The sequence below is a fragment of the Anguilla rostrata genome, chromosome 8 (assembly GCF_018555375.3).
Source record: "Anguilla rostrata isolate EN2019 chromosome 8, ASM1855537v3, whole genome shotgun sequence".
Lineage (NCBI taxonomy): Eukaryota > Metazoa > Chordata > Actinopteri > Anguilliformes > Anguillidae > Anguilla > Anguilla rostrata.
This window is the reverse complement of record NC_057940.1, coordinates 52,340,247-52,355,246: the sequence shown is the minus strand read 5'-3', so window position 1 is coordinate 52,355,246 and position 15,000 is coordinate 52,340,247. Positions and strand designations below refer to the sequence as shown.

The following is a 15,000-nucleotide window of genomic DNA, read 5'->3' as shown; positions in this document are numbered from 1 at the left end:
TCGGGTGGGAGGATTAGTAGTTCATCAGGTTTGAAGGAGCTGGATGAACCCGATGTGAATGTACACATGACTGGTCCAGCAGGGAGTGTTTCTGCAACATCAGGGAGATTAGTTCTGAAAACCCAGACAGAGCAGCAGCAACAGCCACACCTGCACATCTGCCACCCCCCCCCGAGTGGATTAGTGTTGGGGGGGGGGGGGCGTTATGTAAGAGGGGAGGCTGGTGCTGGGGCGGGAGATTAGGGTGGAGGTCACCGCAGGATCTGACTGACAGGTGAAGGACAGAGAGAGACCACTGTAAACAAAGGTCCCGTAGAGGGGGCGGGGCTAGAGGGGGCGGGGCCTGCACAGAAAGAGCCAATCACAGCAGCCGCACACTACATAGCGGACCTAGAATGGGGGGGGGGGTTCTAAATTAATCAAAATGTCCAAAGTGGTGTAGGACATCAGCAGTGACCCTTCTGCTCAGTTCGAAATGGGAGCGTTAAAGCACCCCCACAATAGTCACTGGCCCCCACCCATCATGTCCATCTTATCAAAGTTTACCCTTTAAGGTGTGAGATGCATGAATACGTGATTAGAACGTTCTTAACTGGACATTCTAATGCTGATGTCACAGTCACTGCTGGTAATTGAAACCAATGGAGCTCTAGAACAGTGACTTAAAATTTTGAAGAAAACAAAAAAACATTCCAAAAAAAATGACTCTTCAAAGGGTTAAAGCCCTGGCTTGCGCAAAACCCCCAGAGTACGCTTTGGTAAACACACACACCACAGTGCCACTGGTGCAGCACATCAGCCACTACAAGCAACAGCAACGGACTGGCCTACTTAGCACAGGCAAGTCAGTGTTCAGCTTCACTATCTCAGTTTATTCGCTATGGTGGTGGGGGGGGGGGGGGATGCTATATTTCTAACACTAAGTCCTGGTTAATGACACTTAAAAATAATAGTGTGAAGATAATTGGCGAATAATCGGATGACCGTACTGTATTACCACAGGGGGACTCCAAAACGGGGACTCCAGACCGGATTTCGCACGGACATTCCAAAGATACCCGTCCCACCGGAGGGTGCAACCGAAAAAAAGGAGGCCAGATGCAAGAGGAGGGATGAAGAAGAAGAGCAGGTGTGCTGAAGGAGAGGGGGAAGAAACGGGGCTGAGACGGAGGGAGGGAGAGTAAGAAAGGAAGGGAAAGAGAGAGGTGGAGAGGGCTGGGGTGAAAGGAGAGAGAGACACACAACCTGATACACAGCACTCACACAGACATGTATAGCACACATACACACACACACACCTCACACAATCTGATACACAGCACTCACACACACATGTATAACACACACACACACACACACATCACACAATCTGATACACAGTACTCACACACACATAGAACACACACACCTCACCTCAGTACACACACACACACACATGTATAACACACACACATCTTCAGGCACATAATTAATTTTTATTTGGTGAAACTGCGACAGAATATGTTTCCAGGAATAAATGTTGGTGACAAATATTAAATCTCAATGTGTAAACGTTTTAGTTTTGAGTAAGTGCAAACATTGTATTTAGAGTATACTATACTCAGATAGTATGTACATAGATACAAATAGGAAGAAAGCAACAAAGGTAATTCCTGAGATTTACAAAAATATCTGTAAATGCAAATGTACACATTTTCATTAACATACTTTGCAAATAGATAAACAATAGCGGCCTTTTTCCAGCACTATAAGAAAGCCACGTATGTGCATTAAACAGACAAAGGAACGAGGATGACCCACAGTGACCCAGTCTCTGCCCCCTCTGCAGCTTCCAGAGCGACCACAATCTTCTAAATGCTGCAGTTCCTCCCCTGACAATGTGTGGTGCTAAAGAGCTGCATTTCTATCAGCATAATACACTTTGAGTAGATGAATGGAAGACTTTGACACAGGCAAATGCCAATGAGATCAGCAATGAAGCTGGGGCAGAACAGGGGTATTGGAGCAGTGGGTATAAGAGGAGGGGTATTTGGGGCAGTGGGTATAAGAGCAGGGGTATTGGGGGTTAGTGGATGAAAGAGGAGGGATATTTGTGGCAGTGGGTATAATAGTAGGGATATTGGGGCAGTGGGTATAAGAGCAGGGGTATTTGGGGCAGTGGATATAAGAGCAGGGGTATTGGGGGTTAGTGGATGAAAGAGGAGGGGTATTTGTGGCAGTGGGTATAATAGTAGGGGTATTTGGGGCAGTGGGTATAATAGTAGGGGTATTGGGGCAGAGGGTATAAGAGCAGGGGTATTGGGGCAGTGGGTGTAAGAGCAGGGGTATTGGGGCAGAGGGTATAAGAGCAGGGGTATTGGGGCAGTGGGTATGCAGGGAGGGGTCAGTGAGAGGGAACCAATAGGACGAAGCCGTCTCGGGTCTTGCGGAAGTCGGCGTTGGTCTGGCCGGGCCTCTTCTCCACGGTAACACTCTTGGATTTTCCCCTCATGTGCAGCTGGAGGGCGGAGCAACACACCTTCACCTGCAGAGGGGCGTGTCTCTCCCTGGAACACACAGGAACAGCACAACCTGAGTGTACACATCGAAAATACAGTGTGTGTGTGCATGTGTGTGTGTGTGTGACCCCGCTGTGTGTGTGTGTGCGTGTGCACGTGTGTGTGTGTGTGTGTGTGTGTGTGTGTGCGTGTGTGTGTGTGTGTGTGACCCCGCTGTGTGTGTGTGTGCGTGTGCACGTGTGTGAGTGTGCATGTATGTGTGTGTGTGTGCACTGCAGTCCCTCTGTAGTCTAAGCACTAATGGTCTTCTTTCTGTGCCAGTTGTTCCCTAACCTACTTTTTGGCCCCGCCCCCTGGTCCCAGTCCCATTGGAAGGGACAGTGCGGCGATGATGACCCCGTTCATAAATCTGTGCTCCCACCTGCCGATGATCCATGCACTGCAGCAGAGCTCAGTTATTCATCACCGTGGAAACGGTGCAGACGGAACTGGGGCACAGCAGTAACTCCTCAAGGTGCCTGAGGAGCCCCCCCCCCACCTCAGCCCACCCTACCTATCACCCCCCCACCTCACCCCACCCTACCTATCACGCCCCCCAAATCACCCCACCCTACCTATCACCCCCCCAAATCACCCCCCCCTACCTATCACCCTCCCCAAATCACCCCCTGCTTTATCACCCTCTCTCTCTCTCCACCCTCCCTCCCTATCACCCTATCTCTCTCTTACCTCCATCACCATCACCCTCTCTCTCTCTCCACCCTCCCTCCATATCACCTTCTCTCACCCCTCCCTCCCTATCACCCTAACTCTCTCTTACCTCACTCACCATCACCCTATCTCTCTATTCCCTTTATCCCTCCCCATCACCCTCTCTCTCCCCTCCCTCCCTCTCTATCACCCTATCTCTCTCTTCTCTCCCTCCCTCCCTATCACCCTCTCTCCCCTCCCTCCCTCTCTATCACCCTATCTCTCTCTTCTCTCCCTCCCTCACCCTCTCCCTCCCTCCCCCCTATCACCCTTTCTCCGTTTCTCTATCTTCCCTCCTGATCACCCACTACCTCTCTATCTCTCTCTCCCCTCCCTCCTTCCTTCCCAAACTCTCTCATCCACCGTTAATGTGTAAAACCCACGGGAGACACAACACATTTTTCCTCAAAACACCACTGCAGAAAACAGAGCTGAATATCTGGCGAGTACATATAACATCTGCGCTCATAAACAATGACCTCAGCACCGTGTGACTGTCTGAGCCCCTTGGGGGTTCAGGGGGGGTAGCACAAACTATGCTGCATCACCCCCATAATAACAGGGAGAGGCGGGACAGGAAAATTTAGGGTAACGTCGCATCCAGACATCCTGCAGATGTTGTATGAGACCGGGATGTAAAACCCAAGCACAGCCATGAGAGTAAATACACCCTCTGTCCTGAGTTACAGCTCCTAACCACAGAAATGCCAGTCTCAGCCACACGAACACCACAGTTCAAGCACGTGTGTTACGGTGTGCCCAGCGGACTCATACATGACAAGTAGTCTGGCTCACAGTTCACAAACGCGTCCATTAGAGTCAGGGGTGTCAAGGTGACTCCTCGGGTCGCGAACCCACACCCCTCCGGTGCGGAGTTTCCCTGAGACGCGGTGCAACCCCGTGTGGGGAGTGTGTTCAGCTGACAGAGCGCTTCCTTCAGCCCTGGGGACAGAGCCCCATTCAGCCCCCCCCCCCACCCCCCACCCTCGCTACTGTCCTATTATTCCCACTGTGCTCTTAATGAGCTCTGCCTCCACTGCCTGGCAACAATCTCCGGGGCAACAGCAGCATCTGCATCTCCACAGAGAGGCGCATTGTTGGGCTGTTCGGGCTGGCTCAGGCAGGGTGGAGGCTGGGTGCGTGTGCGTGATGGGCAGAGGATGGGCAAGGGGGTGTTGGGAGAAGAGTAGGTAAATGTGTTGGGCGGAGTCTTCGCTCGAAAGGTCAAAATGTAAACAACAAATAATTTTATGATTATTAAAAATTCATATCAATTTTAATAATTCATTTCAATAGTAATGATTTATATCAGCAAGACTAGGTTATACTAGAAGATACTCTTAACCGATCTAAAATGTTTTTACACGTTCTTACAGTGCTGAAAGAAGAATACAACTTTATTAAGTCAATAAATATGAACTTTTACTCCTTACTTTCTAATAATGGGTATATGTAGCACATTATATCAGATAGTTTGAATGTTTATAATACAATTATAAACATTTCAATATCTTTGGAATATATTAGATACGTAGATATGGAGTGTTTTGATCATTTTATAATGTGCATAATTATAATACAGTATTTTTGGGGGGAGAATACATGCAGCATGCAAGGCAGCTACAAGGTCAAGGAAGCAAACGAACAGACTGTAATGAGCAGAGTTATCAAAGTTATCGTTTGATGTTGTTTTTGACCTGAACATTTGGGCAACAAGCTGAGGGGGGTCACTTGAAGATTTCTTCCCATTTCAGAGCAGAGCTTAATCACTTCTAGAGCTGTAAAAAAAAATCCTTTGTTACCCCGTGGAGCAGGGTGGGTAATAAGAGCATAGCCCAGGGGCTGTTAGCCTCACACAAAGCCCCCTCTGATCCCACACGCACACAGAGCTCACTGATACGACACTGAGAGTGAGCTCGCAGACTGAGGAGGAACCTCCGCATCTCAGTCTGATAAGTAAAACTACATATCTGTGTGTGCGTGTGTGTGTGTGTGCGTGTGTCAGTGTGTGTGTGTGTGTGTGCGTGTGTGTGTGTATGTGTGTGATGCCTCATGTACTTAAGCTCTGCTCAGTGAATGTGAGAAAAATGTCAGAAAGTCAGGCCCTTGAGATGGGCCTGCCTCCACTCCCCCCCTCCCCCATCCTCCTCGCCCCACACTGCAGCTGTCCCAGCCTGCCACTGACCTCCTCCTGCCATTCAGTCACATGACACGTGGCCCCGCCCCCCCAATAAAGAGCTCAAGGCTGCTTGCACAGACTTGAGCTTTCACTGAATGAACTCAACTGGCCTCTCTCTCTCTCTCTCTCTCTCTCTGGCATGACTTTGTTAATGATTATATGGATCAGCATTCAGATTAGTCATCAATTCAGCATCAGTAGTTAATTCACCAAAAAAAGCAGACAAGTCAACTGTTTGTTCTCTTCATAATTCCTGAAGAAGAGCTTGAGAAGACCCCCTGCATAAATTTGCAGGTGTTTTTTGACTTAGCATAAATATTCCTTCCTGCCAAGCGTGAGCGAAACCTCTTCTCAGTGCGCGGGTATTTGTACAGAAAAGAGCAGCTTCGAGCAGCGGCCAGGAGAAAAGAGGCCAGCCTTGATCGTTTGAATATTCAGGTTCCGGGGCCAGACTGCAGGTAAGGCTTTTTGTTTTTTTTCCGGGGCTGTCTCTGCAGAGGGTGAAGAGAACGAGCTGGCAGAATGCCCCCGTTTCAAGCCGAAACATTCCTTTGAGCTCATTTTTTTAACTTTCGACAGAGGTCCGGCAGAAACGGTCGAAGGACAGACAGAAGAGCAGACGGGCGGGCCATCTCTGACAGCCTGAACGAGACAGCATTAATAAACAGAGAGTGCCAGAGCAGAACAGCTCAAAAGAAACGGCTCAAAAACCACAGCGCTCACAGCTCACAAAGGGAAGATGGTTCAGTGCAGACAAATCTATCAGACCAACTGGCAGCCTTTGCAGCTCAACGCTGACAGCAGTGACAGAAAATGTACCGGAAACGACTGTTCAGCCAGTGCAGTACTGACAGATCACAGCCAGGTCTAACCGATCAAAACTGGCAGCAATAACACACCAATACAGACAGGACTAACAGAGCAGCACTGACAGCGACAGCTCATATGGATCAACACTGACCGCCCACCAATAACAGCTCATACAGACCAACACTGACACTATAACAGCTCATACAGACCAACACTGACAGCTATAACAGCTCATACAGATCAACACTGACAGCTATAACAGCTCATACACAGCTCATACAGATCAACACTGACAGCTATAACAGCTCATACATAGCTCATACAGATCAACACTGACAGCTATAACAGCTCATACAGACCAACACTGACACTATAACAGCTCATACAGACCAACACTGACAGCTATAACAGCTCATACAGATCAACACTGACAGCTATAACAGCTCATACAGACCAACACTGACAGCTATAACAGCTCATACACAGCTCATACAGATCAACACTGACAGCTATAACAGCTCATACATAGCTCATACAGATCAACACTGACAGCTATAACAGCTCATACAGATCAACACTGACAGCTATAACAGCTCATACAGATCAACACTGACAGCTATAACAGCTCATACAGATCAACACTGACAGCTATAACAGCTCATACAGATCAACACTGACAGCTATAACAGCTCATACACAGCTCATACAGATCAACACTTACAGCTATAACAGCTCATACAGATCAACACTGACAGCTATAACAGCTCATACATATCAACACTTACAGCTATAACAGCTCATACAGATCAACACTGACAGCTATAACAGCTCATACAGATCATCACGGAAGCCTGATTTATACTTCATTGCATGACTATTGCGACAAGTGTCGCATGGCAAAAATGACGTATTTTCAACACAAAAAGTAATACACAACATATTTTTTTCCGTGTCGGGCACCTCTAGAATTTTGTTGTATCGGATAACTTTGATTGGACAGCCAGATGGAACACCGAAATTCATTGACATGGAAACGTCATTATTTTCGGTTTATCTGAGTGACAGACCGCCTTCTTTTCTCTGTTTGCATCCTCTTTTTAAAAACAAAAGTAGATATAAAACTAATTCCTCCCCTATTTCTCTGTAATTTCACCGGGCACTGCAACGTTTTCACAGACGTAAATTGGTCCTTCGCCGAAGTATAAATGCGAAACATCGCGCGACACTTTCATCTTTGTTGCACGACACAAGTCGAAATGGTCGCGCGACGAAGTGCAGATCAGGCTTGACGGCTCCCCAATGACAGCTCACACGGGTCAACGCTGACAGAACGCGATTCGGGCTGACTCTTCGCGGCAGGAGGGAAGGAGCGCAGTCTGGAGCGGAGCGACCCCGTTGGCTGTGACATCACATGCCTCTGTCGCCGTGGAGATGGCCACATTAAGGCTGGGCACAGTGGGAGAGGAGCAAGGAGAGGGAACTATTTCTGGATCGGCTGACGCCGAGGCCGACCCAAAAACAAGCCGAGCGGAGAACGGGAAGGAGCTGGGCTCCCCTGTGAAGATCTTACGCGTTTGAGCGACGCTGCGCACTGACCCAGGACCTGTGAGCCCCACTGCGCTCCAGTCACAGACCTGTTCGATCGGCTCCACAGGCTGACCCCAGATCAGTGTGACCTTCACCGTGCCTGACCTCAGGTGTGCCACGTTTTCACGGGATACAAATGTGAAGTTGTGCTCTCCGGTATAATGCTGACACACTATCAGCGCTTGTAGCTGTGCGCATGTTTGTGTGTCTGTATGTGTGCACGTGTGCGTGTGTGTGTTTGTGTCTGTGTGTCTATGTGTATGTGGTGCGGGCATGTGTGTGTATGTGTGTGTATGTCTGTGTGTGTGTGTGTGCGCACACAGGCACAGCAATCATTTGAGTCTGAATAACCTTCTCTTTTTCAGTCTGATTTCAGGGTTAAAGACAGCGAGACGAAATGAACAAACGAACCAAAAAGAGAGAAAGAGAGAGAGAGAGAGAGAGAGAGAGAGAGCGCATTCACATGGAAACTAATTTGACTTGTGCTGCATTCAGGCGTACTTCCTGACAGAAGGGGGGGTGGGAGGGTGAGTGTATTGTCACGCCCCCCCCCCCTCCCCCCCACCCCCCCCCCCTTTGAGCGCGCCCCGTGCAGGTCGTGACCCGCGGCACTCGCCCCAGATGGCGGGACAAAGGGGTGTGGCGCTATGTCCCGGGACGGGTTCGCCGATTAGCCGCGATCAATGCCCGGGACGCCCGTCTCCCGCCTCCACCTCACCCCAAATTCAAGGGCCCGCAGCTGCCACGGGACCCCCGTGACCCCCCTCAACATAAATACACACGCCCTCCACAAAAAACACACACCCCCCCCCCAGCTGAGCCAGGACAGCGTCCCATCTGTCCCCCTCCTGCCCCCCAGTTATGTGCGTCTGGAGACTGAGTGAGAGCATGCATGAGCTCAGCAATGCCACTCTGCCTGCGCACAGCTGCGCTCTCTCTCTTTCTCTCCCTCTCTCTCTCTCTCTCTATCGGAGTCTCTCTCTCTCTCTGGCACTTGCTCTGTCTCTCTCTCTTTCTCTATCGCTGTCTCTCTCTCTCTCTCTGGCACTCTCTTTCTCTCTCTCTCTCTCTCTCTCTTTCTCTCTCTCTTCTCTCTCTCTCTCTCTCTCTCTCTCTCTCTCTCTCTCTCTCTCTCTTTCTTCCTCTCTCTCTCTGGCACTTGCTCTGTCTCTCTCTTTCTCTATCGCTGTCTCTCTCTCTCTGGCACTTGCTCTGTCTCTATCTTTCTCTATCGCTGTCTCTCTCTCTGGCACTCTCTTTCTCTGTTGCCCCTGACCAGCTGCTCTGTGTTTACATGGCATTGAGGTGTGTGTGTGTGTGTGTTGTGTGTGTGTTTGCACTCACACAGGCAATCCGAGGACAGTTAGAACAGCAGATACACTGACTCCAGGTCCCAGATAACCTTCAGCAAGCTCTGCACCACCTGCTTCAGCGAGGTATCGCCACGGTGACAGGGAAGCACCCCCCCTCCCCTAACCCCCCCCCCCCCCCAGGGACTGACCGTGAGAAGTGGTCACAGAGCGCCCCCACCACCTCGCCCACGCGGTCCTGATTGGGGCACAGCTCCCCCCTCTGCAGGCACACCAGCACGTCATCCTGCGAGGAGGTGTGCAGCGCCACCATCTGGTCACTTCCACTCATGACACTCAGCCCTGCCACCTGGAAACACAGGCTGGGGGTTATACTCACAATCATCATAATCACATACACACACACTCATACACACACACACACACACACACACACTCATACACACACATACACTCACACGCACACACACACACTCACACTCACATACGCGCACACATACACTCACATATACACATACGTGGTCACACACACAAACACACACACACATACAATCACATACACACACACACATGCACACACACACAAAAATTACCTCACTACCATACATCAAAACATACACACACACAAGTGCTGAGCCATTAGTTTGATTAGTTTGGTTAAATTTAGATTCGGTTTTGGGAATCAATGTGTTCTTGATTTTGATTTAGTTTTTTTTTTTTTTTTTTTAATATGAATGTACCATGAAATAATAGCATAACAGAGCCACTGGGCGAGCGTTCAGCCTTTTTTCCGTTCTCTTGGTGAAGGATGACTCATCTGACCATATCACTTTTTTTTTTTTACATCTCAGTAGACCAGTACCTGTGGTTTTTACACCACTGAGCTCTCAAATGTCCATTTGTATTTGTAATGAGGGGTTTATGCACTGCAACCCTGCTATAATATCCGTCTCTCTGTGGTAGTCGATGGACTGTTCTTGCTGACACAGTCTGGTCATGCCCTGCATTGACATTCTCAGTCACCTGAGGAAGAGTCGCTCTTTCTGTTTTTCCTTACGCATCGCACTGATGCACGAGCTTCACGGTCGTCGAATGTGCGCTCTCGACCACAGTTTCCGACCTCGTTTATCGATGCATTTCCCATAGATCTAAATGCAGATGTCACTTCAGTCACTGTTCCTGTTGAAACCCGAGTCAGCTCAGCAGCCTTTGTGACTGAAGCTCCTGCCATCCGTGACCCAATAATGAACCCTCTTTCAACGTCGCTTAGATCTTTTCCTCTTGCCACCTCGATCCAAATTCAAGGTCTGGGCCTGCACATCATTTTTATACTTGCCACAGAGCATGATAGGATGTTAATTGCTTGATTGTGTCATACAGTACCCCTTTTGGGAAGCACCTGTATACTTTATGTTTTTCCGATTGCCCGTGTCTAGTGAGTACTTGGTTCGAATTGTCAAGTCACTTGCGCACCTGTAGGAGCAATGGATCATGGTCATTGCAGTTATTGCAATGATTATTTCTGTGCAAGCTGCATAGAGTAGCTGGCTTTTAAAAACTACGACTAAAAAAACTACCTCACTGAGCGTGGAGAAAAACACTGTTTATCCACCAAATTAAGACAATTCAAATAATCCAACTGATGTTGATCAATTAATTATTTAAACACTGAAAAACACGGAAATGTTGGTCAATCACTCAGCACTAACACATGCATTACCTCAATACTGTCCACACACACTCACACATGCATGCCACATGCACACACACACATATATACACACACAAAAACAAGTTTAATAAAAAACAGTTTATGGTGAAAGTTGTCAATGTCAGTTGTCCAGCTGTGAGAGAGTACATATCTGGTTCTGGGTTGTGTAAGAGATAATCTTTACACAACCCATGCGCGTAATCCAAGGTGAGTACTCATTGTTCAGATACAGGTCACTATATCTCATCATGAGCAGTGTTTCAGTGATTGTATGTGTGTGTGTGTGTGCACTTTATTGCAGTGACGCGTGTGTGTGTATGTGTGTGTGTGTCTGTCTGTGCTGGGTGTGCTTGCATGTGTAGGTGTGTGTGTGTGTGTGTGTTTTGTGCTGGGTGTGTGTGTGTGTGTATATATATATGTGTGTGTGTGTGTGTGTGTGTGTGTGTGTGTGTGTGTGGTGGATCCCCACTCAGTCCACCAGTTGAAACTGCAGGACTCTTTGTGCTGGGCTGTCATTAAGCCTCTTCCAGCTGGCAGGATAAATAACAGGCCGCATGTTTAATCTGCTCCTGCCCCCCGTCTGACCACCCCTGTCCGTGTGCTGAGACACAGGTACACACACACACACACACGCGCACGCGCACGCACACGCACACACACACACACACCGCTCTGCGACACACTACACACCAGGCGTACGCCACCCTTCTCCTGGACTACCAGAGATGTTCCCAGTGTCTGCTCCATCCAAACCCACAAATGCATTACTAAGAATGAACTCTTAGGCTTAATAGAGCTACATCTTACACTATTGAAATAAGGCTTAAGGTCTGAAACACTTCACTACAGCATACTGCTGTTTACCAAATTTAGCATTTTTTAAAAATGACAAATAAATATTTATTTAATCTATACATACCGAGTAGGACTGAACTATGTTGTACTATACTCCACAGTATCGTATTATATACCCCCCCCCCCTCGGCTCCCGAAGACCACTGATCCAATTTCCCAATTCAGTTCTGAGCTACACTCCCGCAGTGGCGCCATGTCCCCTGTAGAGGGCACTGTCTCCCCCCTCTCCGAAAATGTAGGTCAGAAACTCACTTTCAAGCCAGATCAGAGTCTTTCGAACCTTGCTGCAGTGTGTGTGTGTGCGTGTGTGCGTGTGTGTGAGTGTGTGTGTCTTTCTGTCTGCCGGTTTATTTGTCTGTACTCACGGAGTCCAAAGGCAGCCTCTTTAACACCTTGAATTGTTTGCGAGGCTCCAGCTTGTAAACATGCTTGTCTGTGATGAGCAAGGCACGGTCTGTGCTTTTGTTGAACCTGTTCATCTGAGACAGTCAGACAGAGAGATAGAGAGAGAGAGAGCAGAGACGGTCACAAATCAGCCAAGATAGCTTACACGCATGATCATATGCAAGAGAGGGTCCAATGTGCATGCAACAAGTAAGAATCGTCTGATCTGAAGTAAATACTTTATTGCATCTGTTTGTGTGAAAATGTGCCCTCTAACCCCAGTTTCTGGAAGAGAATTGCCCTGTATTCTCTGTTTGTGTCAGATTTATTCCTGTAGTCTCTGTGTGGGTTTTTGCCCTGTAGTCTCAGTTTGTGTGAGATTTGGCCCTGTAGTCTCAGTTTGTGTAAGGTTTTGCCCTGTAGCCTAAGTTTGAGTGACAGTTCTCGCTGTAGTTAGAGTCCTGCCGTCACCAGCACTGAGAGTAAAAATAGCTGGTCAATCAGGGCCGGATCCCTCCCACTCTCAAACAGCATATTTATATCCAGAGAGAAGGTAGGGCAGGTTCTGTGGCGCAGTGCTCTGTTTGCTAATGTGCTGGTGCAGCACGTCCTGTTTATCTGTGCAATGACAGTGAGACCTTCTTTGATTTCAGAAATTGCTTGTATTTGTAGTTTTTTTGTCAAATTCTTGGGTTATTTTAACGCCTCTCCACATTTAGTCCACAGAACAACTGCAGCTTCTGTTTCCGAGTGTGTATCTGTGTGTGTGTGTGTGTGTGTGTGTGTGTGTGTGCATGCCCATGAGTTTGTAACTCTGTATGTGCGTGTTATTGCACATATATTATTGTGTCTGTATGTGAGTGCTTCAAAGCGTGTCCACAAGGGCGGCGCTGTGCTAGTGGGGGGGGGGGGGGGTACGAGGGTAGACGCTTACCTTGCGCACGAACCCTGAGAAGAGGATGCTGTTGAACTGGTCTTTGTTCTTCAGCTCTTTGGAGATGCGCACAAAGTTTGAGCTGGTCTGGGGGCAATCTCTGGCCTGCAATGAAACCATGGAAACGTCAACTGACACCATTCACAGACTCACGGACAAAGTGTAGCACCACTCACAGCGTAGCACGCTGTTCTTTTATCTGCTTGGCCTTGCTGCATTCGCGGTTAAACCGATACTGAGGATTCTGGGATTCTTTGGCATTTTAGATTCATATTTTTATGAATGTTAGATATCGTATGTGTGCGTAAGATAGACTTTCTTGTTTTTTAGTGTCATCATAATACATGTTACCTGCTTCCCACACCATGGTGATGACACATCGTCACACACATGTTTAACCATCATGTGATCGTTTCCTTAATTAAAACTCAGCAATGATTCCCCCGGCAGCTGCGATTGGCTGCACGAAACTGAAGCTCCTGCACAAACCCGGCGTAGCCTGATTGGTCGGTTAATGAGTTCGGCGAGCAGCGATTGGATAATTGAATGCATGAGACGGGTGAGTGGCAGGCAGACAGGAAGGCCTTTGTTTTTTTTTGGGGGGGCAGTCGATGGGGCACGGGCGTGGCCGCGCTCCAGGTCCGGCGATATTCGATTAGCTCCCAAATGGGCCGCGCGTGATCCCGGTTAAAAAGCTCGCCGCGGTCGTTAGGGAAGAGCGTCAGAGGAGCCGAACGGCCGGCGCGACGGAGAAACCGCTCGCACCGCAGGGGTCTCGCCGTCGTGCGTCACCGACGTTCGGATGTCTCCTCCTCGCCGTGTCGTCATGACTGCGGCAGCTCTAAGCGTAGCCCCTGTTTTCTAAAATCGCTTTTTAGCAGCTATGGCACTTAATAGCCTCCTGTCATAAACCCGCAGCCACTTTAAATTGACAGAGGCTATCCCGCTTGTCACACAGTTTCACGCGAGCTTCATTTTCGTAAGGCATGTTTTTCCACACACGTGCTGCTGTTCACATTGCATAAGTTAATATAGATCCGTCTTGGAATGGTCTAAGGACTAATAAAGCGGTTCCTAATTGGTCGAAACAGAATGTGAGGTCAGGGGCTGAGAGGACAGGAAGTGAGAGGACAGGGGGTGAGAGGACAGGAAGTGAGAGGACAGGGGGTGAGAGGTCAGGGGGTGAGAGGACAGGGGCTGATAGGACAGGGAGTGAGAGGTCAGAGGGTGAGAGGACAGGGGCTGATAGGACAGGGAGTGAGAGGTGGGGTGAGAGGCAGGGAGAGGGGTGAGAGGTCAGGGGAGAGGTCGGACAGGGGTGAGGGGTCAGGGGGTGAGAGGTCAGAGGTTGGGGTGAGAGGACAGGGGGTCAGAGGTCAGCGGGTGAGAGGACAGGGGGTGAGAGTTCAGAGGACAGGGGGTGAGAGATCAGGAAGTGAGGGGTCAGGGGGTGAGAGGTCAGGGGTCAGGCTCACGTTGCTGAGGTAGTCTCTCTCCCAGGCACGGTCGCAGCCCCAGTCCACGCGTTCCCCCCGCAGGGCCGCCAGGGCGGCCACCTTGGCCCTGACCTCCGGCATGTCAGAGGGAGGGATGTTCTTTATGATCTGCCGCGCCCACCATCTGGGGAACACAGGAGAGCAGCACTGAGCATGGGGTGCACACACACACATGTACAAACACACACACACACACACACACACACACACACACGCACACACACACACACACACACAGGACATGGAACATAAACACACAAACATACATACACACACACACGCACACACACACACACACAGAGGACACGGAATATAAACACACAAACACACTAACACACACACACACACACACACACACACACACACAACACCCAGACACGGAACATAAACACACAAACATACATACACACACACACACGCACACACACACACACACAGAGACAGCCTCACAACCCCTTGTTCCCTGGTCACGCAGGCCACATGGAA

At 49.1% G+C, this 15,000-nt stretch overlaps 1 protein-coding gene across 1 annotated transcript in view; it reads right to left on the bottom strand.

The window, feature by feature from the left end:
- Positions 1-1,900: 1,900 nt before the first annotated feature.
- Positions 1,901-15,000, bottom strand: part of myo1g (myosin IG) — a 32,049-nt gene continuing 18,949 nt past the window's right edge. Inside the window, exons 18-22 of the mRNA XM_064345628.1 lie at positions 14,494-14,638; positions 13,019-13,123; positions 12,066-12,179; positions 9,326-9,483; positions 1,901-2,546 (exon numbers count right to left, since the gene is read on the bottom strand). Of these exons, the coding sequence (XP_064201698.1) occupies positions 2,384-2,546; positions 9,326-9,483; positions 12,066-12,179; positions 13,019-13,123; positions 14,494-14,638 (685 nt within the window). The 3' untranslated portion in view covers positions 1,901-2,383. The remainder of the gene's footprint in view (positions 2,547-9,325; positions 9,484-12,065; positions 12,180-13,018; positions 13,124-14,493; positions 14,639-15,000) is intronic.